General features: G+C 41.9%; 1 protein-coding gene across 1 annotated transcript in view; it reads right to left on the reverse strand.

The window, feature by feature from the left end:
- The window catches only part of LOC103597282, a 128,703-nt gene that overhangs the window by 88,776 nt on the left and 12,983 nt on the right, over window positions 1-26,944 (reverse strand). Inside the window, exons 3-5 of the mRNA XM_008581098.1 lie at window positions 26,817-26,921; window positions 24,053-24,221; window positions 21,450-21,552 (exon numbers count right to left, since the gene is read on the reverse strand). Of these exons, the coding sequence (XP_008579320.1) occupies window positions 21,450-21,552; window positions 24,053-24,221; window positions 26,817-26,921 (377 nt within the window). The remainder of the gene's footprint in view (window positions 1-21,449; window positions 21,553-24,052; window positions 24,222-26,816; window positions 26,922-26,944) is intronic.

A 26,944-nucleotide genomic window follows, 5' to 3' on the forward strand; every position in this document is an offset into this window, starting at 1 on the left:
GCATCTCTGGTAAGAATGACACAGGGTTCTAAACTGTAAGTTACTCTTTTTCCTTTTGAAATTAAAAAATACTCTGTGGAAGATACTGTGAAATTATGTAATATCCTTTGAAATTCCTTATCAAACTTTCAGTTCATTCTTTTTTGATGTCAGTGTGGACTTACAGATTCTTACTAAAGGGGTTATAATCCATAACTATCATTTATTTTGATTCTAAAATTGCCCCAAGATTTGGCTAGTGGGAGCCCCCTTCAACCTATCTCCTGTGTCCTATTGATTATTTTTGATGTCCCCATCATTCTTTGAGAACGTTCCTTCTTTCTGTCATAACAAGATGTTTAAGGCTCATCTTACATTTTCTCTCATCCAAACCTGCAATCAGCCATTTGGCCAAGGACCTCTGGTTTCTTTCAGGTACTAGAGGCTAATACCTGGGTGCTGAATGGGTGCGTAGCTACTGACATATCACTGTCCAGGGACCTCTTAGTAGACAGAGCTGGGGAGTGTGCACACACACACACCCTCTCACACACCTTAGTACACATTTGCTTATGCTGGTTCACCCACCCATCCATCCATCTTGAAAACCATGAGTTTACACCACCTCTGCTTCTAATTGAACACCACAGGGTTCATTTAGTTTTCTCCCTTTTTATATTCATGACTCAGAGGTACCTCAAACTCAACATGTCTAAAACAAAACACACCATCTTCCCAGCTCTCCCCAACTCTGATCTCCTCCTGAATTTCCTGTCTCATTTAATGGTACCACTGTTCAGCCTATGGCCCAAACCTTAGGACCCTTCTGGATCCCTCCTTTTCCTCTATCCTCCACACGTAACCATTCACAGAGTGCTGTGTTTTCTACCTCTTGACTATCTCCAGGTATGCACCATCTCTCTGTTTTTATTTTTATATTTATTGAAACATACTTGCCATTGTTCATATCTATGGGGTACAGAGTAGAATATCAGTACCTATGATGCACGATCTGCCTATCCACCAGCTTGCCCTAACAGAGGACTTAGGTGCTTATGCTTCTCACATGGGCATTTATAATCACTTCCCATTATGTTCAAAATTTCTTTTTTTTTCCTTTTTGTCTTTTTTACTGACCGGTAACAGGATCGCAACCCTCGGTGTCGCACCCGTACCGGGGACCGGCAACGGAATCGCAACCCTCGGTGTTGCGCCCGCACCGCGCTCAGCCAGTGAGCGGGAACCGGTCTGTATGTGGGATCCGAACCCTCGGCGGGAGCGCCGCCGCGCTCCCAAGCGGCGCACTCTCCAGTGCGCCACCGGGCCGGTCCATGTTCAAAATTTCTGATGGCTTTGTATCACGTGTAGAATAAAATCCAAAGGGGTTTCCAAACCCCTCATGACCAGAACGCCGACCCTGCCCGTTCTACCTCTCTAACCTTCACTGACAACATGATGAGCAGACACATGGCCTCCTTGCCATGGTGCAAACATGCCAAGCACCTTCCTGCCTCACAAACTGTCATGCGCACTCTCTGCTGGGATGTTCTCCCCATACACCTGCACGGCTTGCTTGCTCATCTCCTCTGGGATTTTTACTCAAACATTATCTGCTCAGTGAGGCTTTCCTTGATTCTTGTGTAAAAATAGCAACCCTGGGCTGGTCAGTTAGCTCAGATTAGAGCGTGGTGTCATCACTCCATGATCGAGGGTTCAGATCTCCATACCAGTCAGCTGTCAAAAAGGAACGAAAGAAAAGAGAAAAAACAGCACCCTCCACCGTCACCATCCCTCCTTGCTCAGCTGTATTTGAATTTGCACCCATTATTACTGTCTTAATTGTATCTGCTTGTCTGATGCCAGTCTTCCTCAAAATAATGTTAGTTCCAATGGTGCACAAATTTTGTCTTATTTATTGCTATATCCCTAATACCTAGAACAATGCTTGTCACATAGTGGGCACACAGTAAATATGTGTGGAATGAATAAATGTTTCGTCATGGTCTTAATTATATTACACAGTGGCTTAATGTAACATGTTGTACATTATAATCAATTAAATAATCCCCCTTACAATGAACATTTACTTTGCTTCTACTTTTTTCCATTATTATAGGCAGTTGTCATAAAGAGGAATACTGTGTGCGTAGTTTTTGTTTATTTGTTTCTCATGAATTAAATTTCTAGAGATTATTGGGTCAAAGAGTATATCTTTATTGCTATATGTTATTTACTTCTTCCCAAAATAGCTGTAATGTTTAAAAGTCCCAAGAGCAATAACTTTGTATAAAAAGCCCTTTAATTTTTCTGAATATACAATTCACAATTTAAAGATACAGAAGTATAGTCATGTGCTGTGTAATGACATTTCAGTCAACAATGGACCTCATATACGACAGTGGTTCCATAAGATTATAACGGCTGTACCGTGTAGGCTAGGTGTGTAGTAGGCTGTACCATGTAGGTCTGTGTAAGTGCACTCTATGATGTTCACACGACAACGAAATCACTGGATGCATTTATCAGAATGTCTCCCCGTAGTTAAATTATGTACTGTACATGGTAGAAAGTATTCTCCTCCAATTCCTGTCCTCCACTCCCCAGGTTCCCATCTGCTGTTTACAGATAATCACTGTTACTTGTTTCTTACATATGCTTCCAGAGTTCTTTTAATGTATATTCAAGGAATTTAACACATTTCAAACACCCCTCTGTTCCCTGCTTTTTCTATTTAACCAATATAAACTTTTCTATACTGGTTCACAGAGTGCTTCCGTATTCTTTTTTGCAGCTGCATAGAGAGCTGTATAGTATTTCATTTCATGTATATGCCATAATTTAATTTTAATCCTCTGGTGTGACCATGTAGGCTATTTCCACTTCTTGCTGCCACAAACAAGGGAGAAAGAATGGCTCTGTGATTCACCTGCATGCATGCAAGTACCTCTGCAGGATAAGTTCCAAGAAGTGGAATTGCCAGTCAAAGAGTTCGTGCTTAAAATTCACACACACACACACTGCACACGCACAAGCATGCTGCCCAAGTGCTCGCCAAGAGGTCACAACAATTTATTTTCCTTTTGTCAAAGTAAGAGAGCACTTGTTTCCCCTTAGCCTTACCAAACACATTACTAAAATTTTGAATTGCTGAAAAATTGATAGGAAAATGTATTAGTGTTATTTTAATACGCGTTTTTTTTATCATGAGACATTGAACATCGTTTCATATGTTTCTTTTTTCTATGAACTGTGTGTTCATACCCTCTGCAGGTCTTCTTCCTATTAATTTCTATGAGCACTTCATGTATTAGAGAGAGTGGCTCTTTGTAATACAATTTACAAATATATATTCCCAGTCTGCCATTTAACTTTTGACTTTACCATGCAGGTTTAGTAGAATTTATTACTATTTTCTTTTGGAACTTATGGATGTTGAGTCAGAGTTAGAAAAACTTCCACCTTAAGATAATTCTCTCACGATTTCTTCTAAAACTTTTATGGTTTCAGTTTTCATTCTTAAATCTTTGATCCATTTGGAATTTATCCTGGTGTACTGCTGTCCTTACACCATTTATTGATTGAATGATTCCTCTTTCCCCACACATGTAAAATACATGTGTAAGTATATAATTTTTGAAATATATAATTCATAAAAATAAATATATGTATATATTATTTACTAAATTCCTGTATATACCTGGGACTCTCTGTTCCAATGGTCTATCTATTACATTAAGGGGGAAAACCCTTTAATGTAAAGTTAACTTTAAAAAGTGGCTTTCATTAATTTCTGCTTCCAAGAGCTAGATGATACCTATTTGTTTTTGTGACAAATAAAGAAGATAATGCCTGCCTGGGCACAATGTCTGACCACTCTCCTCCACTGCAAGTTCAGTGTCTCACAGGCATGTCAGCCTCAACAGGCCCTCAGGAGAGCTCTGGACTCCCCCAGTAACCACCACCAACCCTGCAACCTCATAGCCACCTGTGAGCCCCTCTTCCTGTCCCTCCACATTCAGTCTCCAGGAAGTACTGTGGACTTTATCTCTGAAGCAGACTCCCCATTAGCACTCTGGTCCAGGTCACCAGTCCAACCCGTCTGGACTCCTGAAATAGCCTAACTAGTTTCTCATTCCCACTCTCGCACCTCTACACTCCATGTGATCTGGAGCAGCTGGAGTTGGCTCTTCAAGACAATGATCATATCACACCTACCCCATGCTGGAAACCATGAAGGCTTCTCGCTGCCCTTGGAACAAAGTCTAAACTTCTCTCTGCGTTCATCTTCTGTCTTGGCCCCTGGGTTCACTAAGCCCCAGGCACACCAGCCTTCCTTCTGCTCCTTGAAGACACCAAGCCCAATCTTTTCTTTGCTAGAGTAGGTCCCATTGCCTGGAAAGTGCATCTTGCAGAGCTGCTTGTGGCTGGCTCCACTGCACCATTCAGGCCTCACCTCAGAGGTCTCCTTTCTTGGCTTCTCTTGATGCTCATTCTAAGGCAGCCGTGACCCTCTACCCAGGGTGCTCCATGTCACAGCACAAGACTATTTCTCATAACAATAGCGAATGTTTTTTGAGCACTTAATGCTTACCACGTACCAGGCCCTGTTCTATGTGTTTTGTGAATGTTTTCTCATTAACACATCAGTCATACAAGGGGATACCATCATAATCTCCATTTTAAAGATGAGAAAAGGGAGGCATAAACTACTTAGATAATTTGTCCAAAGTCAGATAGCTATAGACCAACCAAAATTGTCTTGTTTGCTTTACTGCCTGCCTCTGCCCCAGCCCCACCGGAAAGGAAACTTCTGGAGAGCCAGCTCCTCACCCATTTCATTCATTGCTGTATAGCCCTAAACCCAGAACACAATCTATACAAAGGAGGCACTTCATGACTCTTTACTGCCTAGCAGGCACTCGTAAGTGGAGGGTAACACGATCAATCCATCATCCGAGGAACACTCTGTCAGAGGGCACCTTGGGTGATGTTGGGCAGTGAGGACGCTAAGGAGAGGGAGCCGACTTCTGCTTCCATTTGGATTTATGCTGTGCTTGGATGTCCTACCTAACCTTCCCTGCCAGGTGCGAAAGTTGGGGGGATGGCTGGGGAGGCTAACAGTGGAGCCTGTAATCCCCAAGGCCCTTCCTCATTGGTAACCGCCATAGGACTGGCTTGGCTATGTGGCTAAGCTGCGAGTGAGTTGGGGTCATTGCTAAGGACCAGCCAGCAGCACTCTGTCTTCACGGAACCAGGAGAGACTGAGGGTGGAGCCCACAGATTTCAGAAATGCCGATACCACACCCTAAGCCTCTGCTGACACTGTGCTTAGAGTTTAAACACTGCTATTAAAAAGCATCTACATGTCATTATGATGAATGATCTTGAAAAGTTTATATAGTTGAACAAAACATATCATGGAAAACACCAACCTTTAGAAAATGGAAAGGAAGTGTTACATACAGCACTACCAGGTCATGATAACATATAGCTATATTTCTACTTCATTGGGGCGGGAAGGAAAGTCTTTCCATTTTGAACAATACTATTCATATTAAAGCTTTTGAATACACAGTTCAAAGTTGTTTCATGGCAAATGATTTTCTGGTATATGATATACATGGAAAATATTCTACTAATTACTGAATTACATTTCTAATTGAATTCCACTAATTATTGGATTGGATTTCTCTAAAATGGAAGGCCACAGTTATAGAAGTGTGCAGAACACCACACAACGTAGAACAAAAAATAGTTTTGTATCGATTGATCATCTGCATATTAATTGGATTTCTCTAAAATGGAAGGCCACAGTTATAGAAGTATGCAGAACACCACACAACGTAGAACAAAAAATAGTTTTGTATCGATTGATCATCTGCATATTTGTATTTTTCATGACTAAAATACAGTTCACTTAAAAAGAGAAGCGTCCCACAGTTCCATATGTATTTTTCACATTTTAAGGCCTTTACAAACCTCAACAGTTACCTATTACACACTAGCAATGGTTTTCAGTGCAGGAGAACAAAGTGGAATATTCCTGCTTCAATCCACAAGATTCCATATGCTAGAATCCTCATGTATAAATAAGAGATTCAGCCCAAGACCTTTATAACTTCCCAAATTTGCAAAAACTTGCAATATTTGTACATGTTCCTGCCTTCTATCAAGGTGCATCTTTGTGAGAGTTTTCTATACATAGACTCCTGTAATTCAAAACTGCTTTGTCAACCTTCACTAAAGTTTCCTCTCATCAGGACCTTTTGTGAATAGAAAACACTAATACTTTACAAGAGTCACTGTTTATGACTGGTGAACACTGAGCCGTGGGGCGTGGGTTCCCTCATTGGCTTCACGCACCAAGCACAAGTCAAGTTTCAGCCCCACCAAGGTAACCACTCCCCACACACGTGCCACCTGTGGGGCATTCTCAGCCAACGCTGTGATTGTGAGTTCCTGCACTTCAGGGCCACTGGGCAGGACACGCCAGGTACATTGTCCCCCCAGGCTGCGACTAGGTCAGGTCCTATCTCAGCGGCCCTGGTTTTCCTCCTTCTGCCCAACCTTCTGGCAAGAATTCCATTTCAGGTCACCACCATGCTCACAGCCATTTTGCCCAGCTCTTCCATGTGCTGGGCTGCACAAAGCTATGAGGACTGGCAGGGCTTCTGTGCTGGGCGGTGGCCCAGTTCCTGGACCTCACTGGGTCCATCCTCTCTTGAGGGTTCGTCCTTCTCCCCTTAGAGACTGAGTGCCCAACAGCAGCTCCCAACCATGCGGCGTCCTGCGTGATTGCTTCAGTACCACCACGTTTACTCACACATTCCTTAGCACCACCATGCTCAAGCACTTAGTTTAATGATCCTACTATCATTAAATTTTGTAATGGTCACACTGTTTAAAAATATCTCTGCAATACAGTAGGCATTCAAGTTAATCTGTCGAATTGAATCCTGCTTTCGATATAGAGTGGAAAAGAACCTATGACAAATTTTTTTTTTTCCTTTTTTTTGTTTTTTTTCGTGTCTGGCAACGGATCGCAACCCTCAGTGTCGCGCCCGTACCGGACCGGGACCGGCAACGGGATCGCAACCCTCGGTGTTGCTCCCACACCTCGCTCAGCCAGTGAGCGGGAACCGGTCTGTATGTGGGATCCGAACCTTCGGCACCAGAGACTCGTAAAAAGAATGGTAAACCATTCAGACGAGCCTTATTTTGAATAGGAAAATTTCATGCAGATAATACCCTGAAACGATTTAGAGTATGTGATAATGCTGGCATGTAGTTAAGAAGCCCAGCAGAGGAGATAAAGGAGGAGACAGACCCACCCTGGGACCTGGAATACTGAGGCTGACAGACAAGATTTCTCACACTAGCTCCTCCAGAAATGCTTCATGATGACAGTAAATGATAAAAGTATCATCTATGGAAAGAGAGTCAGGTTGCCAGTGATTCTGAAAACTGAGCAACAGGAAAGAAACAGTGTATGAGTAAACAACTAAATGAAGCTCTGTCTATAGAATGGTTTGAGAAAAGGTCCTCTTCCTGGATCCACAGACAATCCAGTGGTCGGAGCTACATCTTGAACAGTCCCAAACAGAACATTCCTATGTCTAAAGCCTCTGTCTGCCATGATTATGGAAGCTAGTACAAACTCTGAAACTTTTTTTTTTTTTTTTGTGGCTGCTGGCTGGTACAGCAGGGATTGAACCGTGGGCTTGGTGTGATCAGCACCACACTATAACCAACTGAGCTATCCGGTAGGGTCCCCAATGCATTTTCTTAATCTTATATTTCTTAGTTTCTAACACCATTCTCTAAAAAAACGAAGCAGGGCTCTTTGAGGAAACGGCTGCTTCTAGGACTAGGGAAGGAAATATGCAAGATGAGCCTGAATCATCTTACAGTGCCAGAAAGGAAGAAAGTGCTCAAAACAAAAAAACCCAAATGGCAGGAGTATGTCAGGGGGACACAGGCACCAACTGAAAAAGCGCCCATCGACAAAAATGGCAACAATTTGAGCAACAAAATAAATAACATAGTATTGGATTATAACTCAAAGTATAAAATAAATATTCATGTGTCCATAGTGATACAAATAACTCAATAAATACATAAGTTGGGGATAAAAAGACAAGTCTCCTATGCGGAAGAATTCCAAATAATTACACCACCATCATGGAGGGGGATCAGAACTCCCTGTTCCTCACATGTGAGCTGTGCATAGTAACTACCTTCCAAAGACTTCAGGATGAAAAGGTGGAAAAAGAGTACTTTACAGCGGAGAAATCTGACATATGCTACCTCAGCCAGATGACCAAAGTCATCATAAACAGTGATGTGTCATATTGATAGTGTGTATTAACTCTTGCTGTGATGGGATGAAAATTGTGCTTTCTCTCTCTGTCTTCTCCCCAGGAACACATAACTCTAGTCTCACCATGTGTGATTGTCTGGCTACTGCTAAGCTACGGCTATTGCAAGGCCAAGGCCAAGGCTGATGTCGCATAACCTGCTCACAGCGCCAGTTCTCTAGCTCTTAATCCTGTTCGTGATGCCAATTGTAAAGCTAGCTGTTGTGGCTCTTTTACCTGCTCAGAATCCTGCATCAAATGGGCTGATTGTAAAGCTAGGGCTGGGTCTGGAGCTCCCAGACCCCTCAAGCCCATTCACAGACTGGGTCACAAACCCTTCACACGCCAGGCTGGGTTACCAGAACCCCTTCACGCAGGTCTATATGCTAGGCAACTGGCCACATGGTCCTTGGAAACTGTAGGTTTGGAAAAAACATGGCCGCCAGGGCGGACACCCGAGGCAGTGAAACACCAGCCAAAGCGGCACCGAGCGGGCGCAGTCACTCCACCCACACAATGTTTACCGAACCACCCTGAACCAGCTCCAAGGTGAAGGGAGCCTGACCAAATTGATCCATTTTCCCAACAGTGATAAATCAGACAAATACCAATTAAATGGATTCTACAAAATACCTAACCAGTACTCCTCAAGACAGTTAAGGTCATAAAAAAAAAAAAAAAAAAAAAACCCTGTCACTGCCAAGAGCAGGCTAAAGAGATGTGACGACTAAGTCTAATGTGGCATCTGGATCGTATAACTTCGTATAATGTATGCTATACGAAGTTATTACGTCTCCATTTTAAAGATGGAAAGCCCACATGAGTGTCTGCCCAATTTTCGCCCACTGGGAAGCAGGTGGGCGTGAAGGCTTCCTCCTCCCTCCTAGAGGTCAGAGGTGCCTTTGTCCAAATATCTTCTTCCTAGGGCAATCTGCTTGTTGATGCTTTTAGTCTTTCACGGTTCTTTTAACTGATAACAGGGCAAACTCTAGGACCCCACTCTCAAGAAAAGTGTTAACTGATTGTACACATGCTTTACTAGGGCCAGATGATTAATTTTCACAGCCAGAATACAAATCTCATATAAGAGATTCACTACCAACTTCACAGATGGTGAGAATTTCCTCCAGCTGTTTAATTCTTCATTATTTCACTTCTGTGGAAACTAAGTCAGCAAAGGCTGTGCAGCCCAGGCAAGCAGACCACAACTTGCAGTGACAGCTTGCTTCCCGCCTTGGCCACAGTGGGCAGAGGCTCCCACTGCAGCTGGCCCAGGCCAGGCGGTCAGGCTGTCCTCTGGCTCTTGGGCTGAGGCACGACGTTCAAAGAGACATAATGGCTTTAATGAACATCCTTGCTAATTTCAGGATATCTAAGAGTGGAGGTTTTCACTGGAGGAACACAGTCAGTCAAAACATAAAGAGTCTTCTCTCTCACATTTGTACTTGAAAAAGTTCTTTTTTCTCTGCTTTTAAAGCATTATCTAGGATCTAGCTGAGAATCTAGAGAGGACATGAGGTTATTTTTGACTTACTAAGCTCACTATGCTTTTTTCAAGCCATAATATTGCCATGTACTTTGAATATGCCTAATATACATTGATTGATGGTGATGGGGAATGCAATTAGTAAAAAGCACTCTTTCCCTCTGTCCCTCCCTGTCTCCCACCATGCCTACTGTCTGCTCTGTCCCAGACCCTACTTTCTAAGCTAGGGATGCAAACCTGAATGAAATAAATTTCTTATATTGATGAAGTTTATATCTACAGAAAGATTAACCTAGATGACTTTTTTAAAAGTAGCTAGTAAGATATGCTCCAAAGTGGTAAACGTAAAAAATACTAAAAATCCAAAACTTTTACTTTAAAAATCGATACATACACACCAATCAGAATGGCTTTAGATGACTTTTTTAAAAGTAGCTAGTAAGATATGCTCCAAAGTGGTAAACGTAAAGAATACTAAAAATCCAAAACTTTTACTTTAAAAATCGATACATACACACCAATCAGAATGGCTAAATAAAAAATATTTAAAACACCAAATGCTGTTAAAGATGTGGGGAGACTGGGTCATTCATACATTGCTGGTGGACTGTAAAATTGTACAGCCACTCTGAAAAACACCTGGGCAGTTTCTTACAACACTAAACATTTTAGTTTAGTCATGGTAGTTGCATGACCCAGCAATTATACTTTTGGGTATTTACCCAGAGAAAGAAAAACTTATGTTCGCACAAAAATCTGTACACAAATGTTCACAGCAGCTCTACTCATAGTAGCCAAAAACTGGAATCAGCTCAAATGTCTTTCAGCAGGTAAGTGTTGCACATCCACACAGTGCAATACTGTGAAAAGGAACCAACTACTGAGACATGCAACAGCTCAAATGAATCTCCAGGGAATTACACTACGTGCAAAAAGCCAATGGCAAAAGATTACACACTGCACATTTATACACTTACCCAACACTCTTGAAATGAGAAATTAGAGAAAAGGAGAATAGATTAGTAGGCTTGGTGTGGGAGAGGTATTGGGAAGGAGGTGTGGTAGGAGGGAAGTGGGTGTTGAGACTGTACAGTATTTGGACTGTGGTGGTGAACCTGTATGTGTGATAAAATTGCATAAAACTAAATACACACACGCGCGCACAAACACACACACACGAGTACAAGTAAAACTGTGGAAATCTGAATGAGATTGCATCAGCCTAATTCCTGGTTGTGAAACTATACTATTGTTTTGCAAAGTGAGACCATTAGGGGAAACAAATAAGTTTATTAATGAGTAAAGGATACATGGGATCTGTCTTTCATTTCTTACAACTACATGTGACTACAACTACCTGAATAAAAAATTCAATTAAAAGTGACAAAAGAAAAAAACACAAGGTTAAAAATGTTACTGAACAAAATTATAGCATTCACTATCAAAATATCCCTGTGGGCTCTGGGTTGGACAATAACTAAAATTACTATTGTTTCCACCATAAACACAGCTACCAACAAAACACAGAAACTGTGAGATTCAAAGTGAGCACCTGTCTAATTAACACCTTTTCATCACAACTCTGACTTGATACTAGAGCAAGTTTAAACATCTATCATACTAATGGAGACCGTGGCTTTCAATCAGGACATGTTTGCTCAGAGAGGACCGTAATGGAACCTTCCCAGATCACGTCCCTCCATGGTACCACCTGGACTATTTCCATCACTGCTCAGGAAGGGCAAGGGTAAGCATCCACACCTCTGAGGCACACTGGACACACAGAGACTCAGTTCCAAGGCCACTCTCTCTCTTCTGGGTTTGATTTTAGAGGTAACACTTAACTCTTACATATATGAAGAGTAGTTCTACACAGTTATATCTGACTAGAAGTGATTCTCTTCCCTTTCTTTTTTTTCTTGCCTTCCTTCATGTCTGATATCTACTTTTTCACATCATTATGCCCAAGTGAGTGTTAATCATTTTCATGTCTAGTGTTAGCAAGGAAAACAAAAGCTTTCTGCATCCTCTTGCACCCACCGGGTGGCATGGCATGAAGGCCTCACCACCAACAGATGAGAACCGTGTCTTCGCTTTCATACCCCGTTGGTTACATTATCATCTCCTTCTTCAGAACAAGCTCTGCAGTCTTTCCTTGCTACCCACACAGCCAAATAAAGCACATGATGACAATGAAATGCTTCGTTTACTCCCTCACCTCAGAGTTTCAGGTGACTTTTTGTTTAAAAATCATTTTACACATTAAGAAATCATATGCTAATAATGTTAATTTGCCTAACTCCTGATTACAGACACTCATTTCGACAGCTGGTTTCTTTACAAGTGAAGCTTACAGACAATTGCTCATGCCTCAAATGAAAATATTACCTGTATTGTCTCTTATCTGCACTAGTGCTGGTTTCCACTAGAGTGAATGACTGAGAGTAACTTTTTATGCGAATGGTCACTCTTCTACTGAGCACAGAATGTGAAATAACTTGGCTGATACATTTATAAAGGCAAACTGCCTTGTATTCCTTGTTGGCTTTAAAGCCCAGAGTCAGAAAGATCTGGTTTCAAGTTCCAGCTCAGCCTGGTAGTCTCCAGCTTCTGGATCCTTCAGCTGATTCCTCTAGCAATGGGGACTCACACCCACCCCTTGAAGAAGCTGGCCTTTCCAGAACTGTTGTGCAGAGTGCCCTAACAGGCACAAGACAAAAACCACCCAAAACAAGCACTTGGGATATGGTAGTTTCTCAACCAAGCTCCCTTCTTTTCTCCAGAGAACGTACTCAAATTGAAATGTTGCACAGTGAGAATAAAGACAATTATAGTCTGCTGACACTCTTTGTGCTAAGAACAAAATGTTTCATGGTTTAAATAAATTAAAAATATTATTTAAAAACTTAGAATATACAAAATACTTATAAAAGTAGATAGAATAATTTTCCTATTTTTACAAATTTTGAAACCTATATTGCATTGCTTTTATCATCTGAAATTATACTAAAAATACTAATGGACCAGGCTGTCACTTCAATGGTCACATTATCTTATGCACAAGATGAGCTGTGCGCACAGTGAAAGTGCAATGTTGAGCAATGCTGCTTGTACTGTGAGTTTTGCCAAGCCTAGTCCATGCCTGGGTACCATGTGTTAACTCTCAAATTTCAGAGCAGGCAAAACTTGTAGTTTGTTTGAAAAATATGGAATGGTAATTCATCTTGGTATTTCACTAAGTAGGGTGAATCACAGTACAGGACATGTCAATTATATGAAAATATAAATATTTTTATGGTACATAATGAAAAAGGTTGTGATAAATGTGCTTCGTAGGTTCCCCTCCCCCTCCCCATTTCTCTAAAAATAATCCATTCCAAAGGGTTTAACTCAAAATATGTTCCATTTGGGTGCTGGGGAGGGGGATGTGTGTGCAGAATTCTCTTGTACATCTGTGACTCCTGCAAAAATATCTGGCAGTACATTCAGTTCTGTGTCTTGAAACCTCACAGGGCCAATTTAAAAATAATATTATAAATGCTCATGGTTATCATCACCTAACTAATCTAAAGCAATAAAACAGTTGGCCCTTCAGTTTCTCAGATTATACCAAAGTAACAGTTGAACTCTGGACTCTACACTCATTAGAAAGATTTAGTTTGTCAAAGAAAGCTTCATTGCAAATGAAGGAGCCACATTTCACTCACCTTCCAGAAAATAAACTACAATTATAAATAAAAACTGTATTTGAGTCTCTAAATTTTTGGTGAATTGTTACCTCCACAAAGTCAAATAAGACTTCCTCATCCAATTTTCATTTTTGTGTGTGTGTCCTGAACAAATAAAATCTAAATAAAATCTAAGTCTGTTTCTGAGATACAGATTTCTTTTTTCACCATTTTCCCTGATACATGAGTTTATTGTGATGATTCATGAATTCAGTACTTTTCTGTGTTATTTCTTAGTTTAAAATAAGCATTACTTGTGTGTTTTCCATAATTCACTAATCAATACATGAAATAGGAAATCATCAGGAGGTAAGACATGTGATTATGAACAAAAGCCTAAATTCTTATTTTCAAAAAATGTTTGGGGGCCAGCCCAGTGGCGCACTGCTACGGTGCACCGCTTGGGAGTGTGGTGGCGCTCCCGCTGAGGGTTCGGATCCCACATACAGACCAGTTCCCACTCACTGGCTGAGCGAGGTGCGGGCGCAACACCGAGGGTTGCGATCCCATTGCCGGTCCCGGTCCGGTGCGGGCGCGACGCTGAGGGTTGCGATCCGTTGCCGGACACGAAAAAAGACAAAAAGGAAAAAAAAAATGTTTGTAGGGCCAAGCCCGTGGCGCACTCGGGAGAGTGCGGCGCTGGGAGCGCAGCAGCGCTACCGCTGCGAGTTCGGATCCTATATAGGGATGACCGGTGCGCTCACAGCGCTCACTGGCTGAGTGCGGTGCGGCAGGTCTCAAAAAGGACAAAAAAAAAAAAAAGTTTGTAAATTGACCTTAATAGAGGTTTTCCTTAAAATTTATTGCTGTAACTGAGGGCATAGAGAATTCAAAGCCTTTAACCAAAGGCTGCAACCTTTCTTCTCTCCACGTCACAAGGCCTCAGGGCAGTCACCTGTGTCACAGTCAGAAGCCTGAAGCTAGGCTGGGCAGAGTAGGCGTGGAAGAAGAGCAAGCTCACGCCCCACCTCTCCCACCGGCCTCTGCACGGTCAGAATGTGGCACACCCCACCTGGTCCTCACCCTCACACCCTCACTCTGACCCGTCATCCTTCACCCACCTCTTGGTGCTTAGGCCTGTTCTGCAATTCTCCCTTTAAGAAGGCCTCAAATTCATCATGACGATGGCACTGTGACTTCCTCCAGTGGTTGTAGCTCTTTCACTGTTTTGAGTCAACAGGTCATAACAAATGGATTTGATCTACATCCATTGAGAAGAAGAAGCAGGCAAGCCAGACCGGCCACACAGGTGCACCCCAAGAGTGCAGGAGGCTACAGGTTTCGCAACATTTGCCTAGCAAGAAGTTAATAATCTCGTCTTCTACAGAACATTTAGCTTACACACACCCGTAAAGGCTGGATGTGAGAGCCAAGATGAACATGTGGGTAACTTAGAGAAGCTACAGGTCCTAATTCCCACTGCCCTGCAAAGGTCAGCTGCACTCCTCAGAAGGAAGCTTCAGATCACCGAGGACCAAGGTAAGTGCGTCTGTCCTGTGGACAGTCAACAATGATATTTAAGCAATCTAAAGCTGGCAAAAGCACTTTATACATCTCCTTAACACTATAAAACAATGTGTAAAGTATATCATTCTCTCTGCTTAACACTGAGGAAACTAAAGCTCAGAGCAATGAATAAGTGGCCCAAGGTCACATGCCCATGTCCAGACCAGAGCTGGCACCTGAATTTAGAGCCTTCCATTACAAGTCCTGGTGTCTCTCCCGCTGCCCTCTACTGCTTTCCTCAGAATTCACATTCAACACTGTTTCACCTACATTTTTATGTTATTTACATTTTCTTCTTCTGGAGCTCTTCTTTTCCCCAGTGTTCCTTCTCTCACTTGTGAATCATAAATTCTGGTGTAAGGGTTTCAATTTTTACTTTATATTGGTTCAAAAATTTGGGATGTTACCTACATCATTTTGTAATTCAACATATTTGAGAGACGAAGTATACGGAGAAAACCTATATTTCAAAATGTCACATCATTTTACCTTATGTGATAGGAGCTATTTTATCTGAGAATATTAATACATTCAGCACTGTAATTTTACATTCTTTTCTGCATATAGTTCTAAAACAAATAAGTACATACTTATACCCTCAAATGTTATTTTGATGTGCAGTGTAGGAAGTTAGAACTGTAAGTGGCTGAAAATTCTGTTATCATTTGAAAAAAGTAAAAGGGAAATACTAGACAAAGAAATTTACCTATTTGTATAGATCAAAGGTTGGCAAATTACAGCCTGTGGGCCAAATTTTGCCTGCCACCTGTATTTGTAAATAGAGTTCTGCTGGCATATAGCTACACCCATCTGTTTATGCATTATTGTCCATGGCTGCTTTCACACTACAACAGCTAAGTTTTTTGCGACAGTGACACGGTTTGAATATGCAGTCCCCCAAAAGCTCATGTTGAAATCTGATCCTCAGTGTGGCGTGCTGGGAGGTGCTGGGATCAGGAGGGTGGATTCCTCATGAATAGATTACTGCCGTTCCTCTATTACTTCCCTCAGAGCTGTCTGTTAACAGGAGGCTGGGACCTCCCTCCCCCCCGAGTCTTCACTTCCACTCTCATCATGTGAGCTCCTTGCTTTCTGCCATGAGTGGAAGTAGCCTGAGGCCTGTATCAGGTTCAACTGTCCTAGAATTGTAAGCCAAATAAACCTCTTTTCTTTATAAATTACCCAGGTATTCTGCTACAGCAACACAAAAATGGACTAATGCAGACAGAGACCGTGGTATCTCCTGCCAAGCCTAAAATAATGTGTTTGCCAATTCCCAGTGTATATAAATGAAAAAGATAAAAATAAAAATCAAGACCTACTGTTTGCCAGGCATCTCATCTTTGTCACCTCACTTAATCTTCCAAACAACCCTGTGAGGGGAAAAACAGTCGAGTCCCTACATTCATTCTAACATGTGCTATTACTAAATGCCTAATACTATTACACCCTATTCTGGGGAAAAAGACAGCATTAGGAAGAATCAAATAAAATTCTTCCTCAGGTGACCTAACTAAACTGGGGTGCTGTGAGAGACACCCACAGCTCTCCACACAGCGGCTGGGAAACTTAAAGGAAGAAGCACAGCCCTTGTATTCTCACAGCTTAATCACTTGGCACTTTTCAAAAACTCATTTTTGCAAATAAATTAAGTTAAAAGGAGGATACATTCTCTAATTTCTGATAAGACTGATCCAGGAAGTAGCTGAGCCCTACAGATTCTTGGCTACTTCAGAATAGTGGCTGAATGTTTATCCTTTAATCTCCAAACAAGCCACACAAGAAACCAATAAACATTCTCCATTCAAAATGTTTTTCATTTCCCATTTCCATTTTGCTAGATAGAAATGAATATATGTATATTCGTGATACATATTAATGTATCCTAAATTAACGGTTCCTAAAAAGTTAATTTTTGCCTTCAGTAAGAGTTCTACCCATGAAAAGATACAGCAATATGAACAGTTCTGTTTAACTTAACCAAAAATGGTTGAATAGATTATTCTCTACCCCCTAAAAGCAATGATTTCTTGCTGTGGCTGAGGGAAAAACAACTTTCTCCTCCTAATTTTTAAAACAACGAGGAGAAAACATCCCGGGTAGCCAAAATCTAGCTTTCTTTAAAAGCATTATCCAAGGAAGCATGTTCTGTGGAAGGATGACTAGGGAAAACTATCTGTATTTTTGAGTCTCTTGTTTGTTTTAAAGGATGGATCTCAATAACACCCAGGGAGTTCCTGTATTTTAACAAAGCCTTTCTAAATCACATCCCGTGACAGAATGAGTGAGTCCATGTAAACACAGTCGGTGGTATCATGAGTAACAAAATCTGTTTTCATCAGAAGCCCGTTCTTCTGCGTAAGAGACCTGCACACTAACAGGCTGAAGGGCTCATGCTAACCAGCTACAGCTGGTTCAATGCTATAAAAAGAACTCATGAAAACACAAACGCAAACTTCTCCATCACACTCCGCCAGCGCGTCAAGGCTGCACAAAGACGGCCCTTTCCAATTGCTCTCAGTGAATGAGCCGGCCAGGCCGGGTTCTCTGAAGTTGTTTACTGAACAGTGTGTGCAGGGGACTGGCTGAGCACCCATGGGGGTGGGGATAGCATGATCTACCAGTGCACAAGCCAATTTTTCTGGATGGTCTTGGACTTAGTTCTACAACAAATAGGAGGCAGAGAAAATTTCAAAAGCAGAGGTAGAGTGCCTTTAGCAATTTCTTAAACATACACACACAATTAGAGTACTTTGGTTTTTATTATGAAAATGTACCATTAAGTCTGAGATAAATTAATGCTTTATCAAATATTCTAAATTCTTAAATAATTTCTTAAGTGACTTCATTATCCAAGAGGAAGCAATTTTATGATAAAGAGGTGATCACTATTTTAACTCTTTACATGGCTAAAAAGCTCCAGAATGTTAAGTGTTGGAAGGGATCATGGAGATTTTCTCTCATCTTCTGTCACAGATGGACCTCTGGGGGCTCAGAGGCTTCCTAGCCTGCGAAGGCCACACTGCTTGGTGGCAAAAAGAGTGTGGGTGTCCCAGCAGCCACAACTGTTTCTCTGCTCTATCCTGTGCTAGATGTGGCTAAATGAACATGGCCAATTATAGAGTCCCTGGATTATTTCATAATATCATGGGTTTTGACCTAACCTAGCTTTTAAATGTATGAGGTTACCTGCAATGACAACTGAAAATTTAGGTATCTGCCCTGGCATCTTTTCGTGTTCTTGAATAGGTTGAAAGCATTATTCAGTGAGCTATTATTCTGCTGGAGAAAGGGTTTTTGCCTTGGCTAAGCAGGGCTGATGCTCACCCACCATCCCAGGACTCAGACCGTACACTCCCTCTTGTGCGACATCCCACCATGGTGGCCTGTCACCACCTCCATCTCCACCTTTTATGCACACCCAGGGGTCTGTGAGGCCGGGTAGGTGGGTAGAAGAGCACAGATGTAGAGCTGTGGCACCAGCGTCTGGCTGGCAGGGCCTTTCTAAATTACTTCCCATGACAGAGGGAGTGAGTTCCTGTAAGCAAAATCAGTAATATTAGTCCATTTCTGTTGCTTATAACAAAGTATCTGGAACTGGGGAATTTGTAAGGAAACAAAATTTATTGCTTACAGTTTCAGAGGCTGGAAAGTCCAAAGTCCAGGGAACATTTATGCTGAGGGTCTTCTTGGTGGTGATAGTGACCCAGGGTCTCACATGGCAGAAAATGGTGAAGCAGAGACAGACTAAGCTCTCATGTGCCCTCCTTTTAAAGCCCTCGGAACCACGCCCCTGACCACCATTATTAATCCATTCTCTATGGCATGTCCTATAATGTAATCACCTATTCAAGGCCCCACCTTTAATTACCATAATAGGATTTCCCACCCTCAACAATTTCAGTGGGAATTAAGCTTCTAATATATGAACTTTGGGGGACACAACTCAATCAATCCACAGAGGTATTATAAGTAACAAAATTTGTCTTTGTGAGAAGCACTCTGTCCTGCCAAGAGACCTGCACACTGATAGGCGGCCGGGCTAAGCCGCCACAAGCAGCTACAGCTCTGTGGGCTGGACACTGGCGCTACAGCTCTCCATCTGTGCTCTTCTCCCTCCACCTGCTCAGCCTTGCAGCACCCTGGTCTTGTGCAGAAGGTGGAGATGGAGGTGGGGACAGGATGCCCTGGTGATACTGCCTCCTTTTGCCTCCCTCCAGCACACGCTCACCATTTTCACCAGCCCTTCTGAGATCCGCTGCCTCTCGTGTCTTGAGGCTGAGTACCCCGGTGGACTTCTCAGGGTTGTGGTGCTATTCCAAGCGGCAGGTCTCTGACTTCAAGTCTAATCTTTCTTCCTTCTTACATGCTTTCCCCAGCCCCTGTTTTCTCAGAGTCATTTCCCAAGTTATTGAGGTCGAAAACTTGAAAGTCATGTTTAGACCCTTCCTCTCCCTTCCTCTTCAAACCCAAACCACTGCCAAGTCTCAATGATTCCCTACACTCAAGCCCTTCCATGGCTTTCCACTCCTCCTTATTATGCACTCCCGGCAGGGCCTAACCACCTCACACTTGCCATCTGGGCACGTAACTCTGCTTCCTGCAAAGACACCACTTTGATCACATCAAACGCCTTTCCAATCTAATCATACAATGATGTCCATACCTGAGCTTTTAGAGCTAAAAATCTGACCATGGTCTGGGCATTCAGCCCAGAGGTGATCACACCTCTCCCCTATCTAATAAACCTGTATGGAGGCCCTATCATTCACAACTCTGTGCCAGAGGGCACAAAAGACCAGGGCAGAAAGGTGTGTGCACACGCAGACAAAAAAAAGGCTCAGTTGTCACAGGAGAGACAGACACGATCAAGAAAGACAAGGGCATGAATAGAGATGAGAGAATAGAACATTACAATAGGTCTTAGAGATCACATAGCCCCAAATCTATAATTTACAGATGAGCAAAAGCTCAGGGGGGCAAAGGCAGGGTGATTATATGACATGCCCAGATTCATCTGGTATTTTCTATCACTGTCAAGATAATTAATGTAAGGAAATATTTAAAAAACAAATGATCCAGATACAAAGGCCACACACTGTCTGATTCTACTGATATAAAATACCCAAAATCGGTAAATCCAGAGAGACAGAAAGAACATTAGTGATTGCCAGGGGAAGGGGGAGTGAGTGCTAATGGGTACAGGTCTCTGCTACGGTTTGAATGTTTGTCCCTTCCAAAACTCACGTTGAAGTTTGATCCCCATTGTAACAGTACTAAGAGGGCGGGAAATCTAACTATGGTATTTGGAAGGGGGAACCTTTTAGAGGGCTCTGCCCTCATGAATGGATTATCGCACTCATGGATCAATGGGCTATCACAGGAGTGGGACTGACAGTTTTATAACAGGAGGAATAGAGACGTGAACTAGCACACTCGGCCCCCTCACCATGTGATGTCCGTGTCACTTTGGGACTCTGCAGAAAGTCCTCACTAGCAAGAAGGACCTCACCAGATATGCCCCCTCAACCCTGGACATCCCAGCCTCCAGAACTGTAAGAAGTAGATTTCATTCTTTTATAAGTTACCCAGTCTCAGGTATTCCACCATAAGCAACAGAAAACGGACTAAGACAGTCTCTTCCTGGGGTGATAAAACTGTTCTGGAATTAGATAGTGGTGATGGTCCCAAAACATTGTGAATAAACTAAACACCACTGCATTGTACCCCTTTAAAATGGTTTAAATGGTGGCTTTTATCTCACAACCAAAACGAATGGAATGATTCCATGTTACCCTCATGCAGAGATCTAGCATGTCCTTCTGAAAACCCTGCTAACTCTCCTTCAAATTGTCTGCCTTGACTACTCACGGCAGTTGCTGTGATTCATTACTCCTTACTCCACTAGCACATTTTCCAACTTGCATTCTATCAGAATAGACTTTGTGCCTATGTGTGTGTGTGCGCGCGCGCATACATGTTGTCTACCGGTACCCCGAGGGGAGACAGTGGGAAATGAAGAAAGACACGATTTATTTTATGGGATCAGAGGGATTTTTGTAGGCTGCTGACCTGCAAGGCATCTTAGTTTATTTTAGGTTGCTTTTTATAAGCCAGTGAAAATAACAATTGTACTGATTGAATCACTTCTATCTTCTACCAAGCTATTTATAGAACAAAACATTCTCAGCTGCCACAGCACTTGAAGATTCATAGCTAACTACTTATCAACAAAATAACATATGTTTCTCATTTACAAAGCTTCCAGGGTCCTGGGTTCGATCATAGGTTAGGCCTCAAAGGGAGAGAGAAGGGGGAAGTAGACAAAAGGGATGCCAGTCTTGCTGGCTTCCCTAGAATAGCAAGGTCTTTGTCAACTTGCTTATTTAGTACCCCACATTTCCCCCTTCTGTATTTTGGATGATGACAACGCCAGGACCTCTCATCTGAAGCCATAAGAGTTGCCACAATTGTTGGTTGCTAGAATGGAGGCAGACTGAAAAGCACAAAAAGGCAAATACAGAAGCAATTACAAACGCTATTAACAAATACAATCTCTACCGTACAATGTACAAGGGATGCAACTGAGTTTCATTGGTTATAGGAGATATTACAACCACTACCATGGGGTGTTATTTCAAAATTTCCCACAAGTAGCACATTGGGAGGAGCTACACAGGAGCATAAACCATAGGAAATCACAAGACTTTGAACTTGGTCTATGATAAATACAGTAACAACACTCAATGAAGCAAACAATGTTCACAAATCTGGATGGGCTATACCCTGAATTGTATACCATATACTAGTCACCCAACCCACGGGTACTGCCCAGTCAGATGGCAGCCAGGATTCTAGGTTACGATGAGACCAGTCCCATAATGCCTTCTCATTATCTGAAGAAAACCCAACAAGGTGGTACAACACAGGACTGGAATAATAACATTCTGGCCAGTGGGGGTGTTTGACAAAAGGCTGTCCATGTTGATCTGCACAGGAAGACAGCCCGGGGGGGGGGGGGTCTCCATGAGCACCAGTTTTTATTTTTTATCCCATCCAATTCATACATCATTACAGTCTGCATATGAACACCTGGATGAGGTTGGAGTCCTTCTGAAGGTTCTTCTATCCCATGTGCCAATTTTCCTTAGATATGGGTATGAAAACAACCAAACCTAGGCTTAGTGGTAAAACAAACTGATAAAGCAAAAGAATGAGCAGTGTAATTAACAGATCTATTAACTTTAGGAATTACAGATCCATCCTTCACATATCCTCTTATTTATTTATTTAATTAAAAGAAAAAGCAAAAGTTATAAATCAAGGTTTTACAGTTAAAGCATTTTGTTATAGGATGGGTCTATAATTGAAAGAACCTCTAGCAAATACACATATAATACATATATAATCCTCTTTTTTTCTTCTTTTCCTTTTTGTCTTTTTTCGTGACCGGTAATGGGATTGCAACCCTCAGTGTCGTGCCCGTACCACGACCGGCAACGGGATCGCAACCCTCGGTGTCGCGCCCGCACCGCGCTCAACCAGTGAGCGGACCGGTCTCTATATGGGATCTGAACCCTCGGCGGGAGCAAAAGTGCCACACTCTACTGAATGCGCCACCGGGTCAGCCCTATAATCCTCTTTGATTACTAATCTACGCACAAGTTAACAACAAGGCATGTGTAGAGCTTGAAGAGAAACTCGGTTTATTTGTTTTGTTTTTTGTTTTTATGTTTGTTTGTTTATAGCTTTTAAAGTATCAAACATATCACAAATGTGTTGACCCAAAGGCAAATTTAGGCAGAAGGTTTAAATTAAATTTTGAAAACATATTTATTGTATCAAGAATTTTGGAAAATGGGCCGGCCCGTGGCTCACTCGGGAGAGTGCGGTGCTGACAACACCAAGGCCCCAGGTTCGGATCCCATATAGGGATGACCGGTTCGCTCACTGGCTGAGCGTGGTGCTGACAACACCAAGTCAAGGGTTAAGATCCCCTTACCGGTCATCTTTTTAAAAAAAAAGAATTTTGGAAAATTAAAGTCACATGAACTTGAAAAGTACACATATTTAATGAGCATGCATTAATTATAAGCCAATTTGGTACCACGCAGACAATACAAACACACATATAGACATAACATACTTATGCACACGTATATGTAGACATAAACAGAACTCACTAGTATGAAAAGAGAGTTAGATTTAAATTGTTTCCTTTTATTAAAAGGTGTCAATTTATCTGTTAGGTCTCACCTTGTTTTAGAGAAAATAAGGTAACAAAACAGGTTGATTTTAGTTTAGTTTTTTGTTTTTTAAATGAGTTACTGAGCTTAAGGTTGAGCCAGAGAGCAAACAGAGATAAGGCTATAGAGTTTTAGGGTTTCAAGAGAAAAGCAGCAGACCCAAAAAGAAGGTCTGGTTAGCACCAAGGCTACATCTCTCATAAAGCCCCAGAGTCCCTGGCAAAGAAGAGAAATATATGCAGTTAAGAAAAGAATTAACTTCTTTTATTTTAGTTTGTCCAATTAAAAGTTCTTTCAGTCACTGACAAAGATTAAGTTTTATCCTCTTTTGGTGACACAAATATGTCCTTGCTTTTTGTTAAGGTTTAGAGTAAGTCTCAGAGCAACTTGACATAGATTCCGAACTGTTAGGTGGGAAGCCGAGACTTATTGCATAATTAATCATTAGTTTTCACATTTCTCTGTCAAGGTTTCCTTCCCTGGAATACCAAGGACCTTGTTACTTAAAATAACCATTAACAGTTTTACAAGCTACCGTTTGGTTACTTTACAGCCAGCTGCTTTAAGGAAACAGTGATGTTGTAATGTATGTTGAGTCTCCCCCTTAAAAGGAAGTTCCTGTATTTTAAAAGTGAAGGAAAAAACAAAACTTACGAGCTGTTTCAATATCCTTCGAAACTAAGATCAAATATTGACTGTCTGAGTATAAGTTAAAGGGACTGTCCTCTAATAAGAAAAAAGCATAAATACCAGTGTGAAGTTCAATGCACTGTGCAGAGGAGGCTTGAACATATCTAGAAAAGAGTTGGTCATCAGTAATTACTGCTGCTAGTCCAGTGCTGGAGCCATTGGTAAACATGAGGGAAGTGTCAGATAAAGGAATCGAAGAAGTATTCTTAGGAAAGATGATGGCAGTACGCTGAAAAAATTATAACAGTTTATTCTGAGGGTAGTGGACAGGAACTTGATCAGTAAATTCTGTAACGGTTTCTTGCCAAGCAGCAACAGAGCTCATTAACCATAGAAACCACTGGAATGAGAAAGGAATAACAATATAACGAGAGTCAATTCCAAACAAGTGTTGCAACCGAAGCTGCTCCTTCATAATCAAAGCTGTAAGGAATAGATAATAAAGAGTTAAGGTATGAGTCTGATGAGAAGGGAAAAAAGCCACTCCAATGGGCCGCGTTCCTGCCATATTAACATAGTGGGAATAATAGGTGTGGGAAATAGAAGAAATATGGGTAGAGATGGGTTTACACGAAAAACCTGTGCTTTGTGAATGGCTTGTTCTACTTTCTGCAACACATGGATTGCTGCAGGAGTCAAACTTCTGGGAGAATTAGGTGATAAGTCATCCTTTAAGATGTCAAATAAAGGCTGCAGATCCACAGTTGTAAGTTGGAGGGAAGGGTGAAGCCAGTTAATGTCTCCCAGTAATTTTTGGAAATCATTAAGTGTCTTCAAAGAATCATGCCTAATTTGAATTTTTTGTGGGCAGATAGTCTTATTGTTTATGATATGACCCAAATAGGAAAAGGGGTGTTGCATTTGAATTTTTTTCCAGAGATAGAACCAAACCATAAGTAGCTAATACCTTAGAAACGGAATCAAATGTTGAAAATAAATGCTGTTGATTTTCATGAACAATTAGAATATCATCCATATAATGGATGATATATGCCTGAAGATATTAGTGTCATAAAGGCTCAAGAATATTAGAAATATATTTTTGACATAATGTAAAACTATTAGCCATACCTTGTGGCAATACCTTCCATTGATATCTTTTCATGGGGACTTGAAAATTAAAAGAGGGTACACTAAAAGCGAATTGTTCACAGTCTGAAGGAGATAAGCGGATGGAAAAGAAACAGTCCCGCAGGTCCGGGCCCATTAAATAAAATGAATCTAGGGCCAAACCCGTGGCTCACTCGGGAGAGTGTGGCGCTGGGAGCGCAGCAGCGCTGGGAACACCGAGGCCACAGGTTCGGATCCTATATGGGGATGGCCGGTGCGCTCACTGGCTGAGTGCAGTGCGGGCAACACCGAGGTGAGGGTTGCGATCCCCTTACCGGTCACACACACAAAAAAATAATAATAATAATAATAATAAATAAATAAAATTAAAAAATTAAATGGATCTGGAATGGCTATAGGAGATGGAAGGCCAGGCTGTAAAATGCCCACGGGTTTCATAACTGCATTAATAGCTCAGAGGTCTTGCAAAAGTCTCCACAAGCCAGACTTTTTCTTAACGACAAAAATAGGGGTATTACAAGGACTATTAGAGGGTTCGATATGGCCCTTTTGAAGTTGATCTTGAACCAAATTTTGACAAACAAACAATTTCTCCTGAGTAAGGGGCCACTGATTCACCCATACAGGTGTATCTGAGATCCAAGAAATTGGATCAGCGGTGGCAGGAGATATCAGGGCCCCCATTATAAGGAGGTAGAGAAATGGTGCAGAATTTCATTGGGATTCAATAGTAAAGCTCCCACTTACTGTAAGACATCATGTCCCCACAAATTAATAGATATAGAAGAAAGCATAAAGGGATGAAAAGTCCCAGAATGGCTTCATTGTCAGTCCATGTGAGGAAAGAGTTACTCTGCCAAGGTGCACTTCATTGGCCGATGCCTTGGAGCTCAATCATGGCTGGCTGCAAAGGCCAAAAAGCAGGCCAATATGTTCGGGTCATGACAGAAATGTCAGCTCCTGTATCTAATAACCCCTTAAAGAGTCTTACCTGAATTGATAACACTAATTCTGGGCGTCCCTTTCTTATTTGTTGTATCCAATAGACTTTATCAGATGGGGTATTTTGAAGCACTTTACCTGTAATTAAAAGAGGGACTAATACTAGTTGAGCTATTTTCATGTCAGGAGAGAGCGATGATTCCTTGCCCTGCGGCAGCCATAACTTGTACCTCTCCAGTATAATCAGTGTCAATGACTCCAGGAAACACCTGAAGACCTCTTAAAGTGAGGCTGCTCCATCTCAAGATAATCCCTACACTGTCTGAAGGTAAAGAGCCAAACATACTGGTAGGGATAGCTTGTGGCCCCATAGTAGGGGTTAACACAAACCAACCTGTGTGGCTAAGATCTAATCCTCCACTTATGGCCGCCATTGTTTGACAGGGCCGGGCAAGGCCCCATTTCCCGTTTCCCCGTTGGGGAAGAGGCCAGCCCTCTACTGTGATTTTGGAATGGCATTCATTAGCCCAGTGGTGTCCCCTCTGACATCTTGGGCAGATATTTGGAGCAGGTGTAGAAGGGAAGTTATCAGGAATGGAAGCTTGATTAGGACATTGCTTTGCAAAATGACCTCCTTTTCCGCATTTAAAACATATTTTGGATTTATGCTTTGGATCTTTTTTTTCCCTTGCTCTCTAAAATATTGAAAGAGCATTACATTTTGCAAAGCAGTGGCAAAAGCTACCCCCTGCATATGAGGGTCCAACATCCGCACAGAGACAGATACAGTCAGAAAGTGTTCCCTTCTTACGATAAGGGTGAATAGCAATCTGGCAGCCAAACTGGCGTTTTCATAAGCCAGCTGCTTGGTCAGCAGCATTCCAGCCTCTCCATCTACCACTAGGCGTCCCACAGCCTGTAACAAACAGGACAAGAAGT

Source organism: Galeopterus variegatus, unplaced genomic scaffold (genome assembly GCF_000696425.1).
Source record: "Galeopterus variegatus unplaced genomic scaffold, G_variegatus-3.0.2 Scaffold2264, whole genome shotgun sequence".
In the NCBI taxonomy this organism is placed as follows: Eukaryota; Metazoa; Chordata; class Mammalia; order Dermoptera; family Cynocephalidae; genus Galeopterus; species Galeopterus variegatus.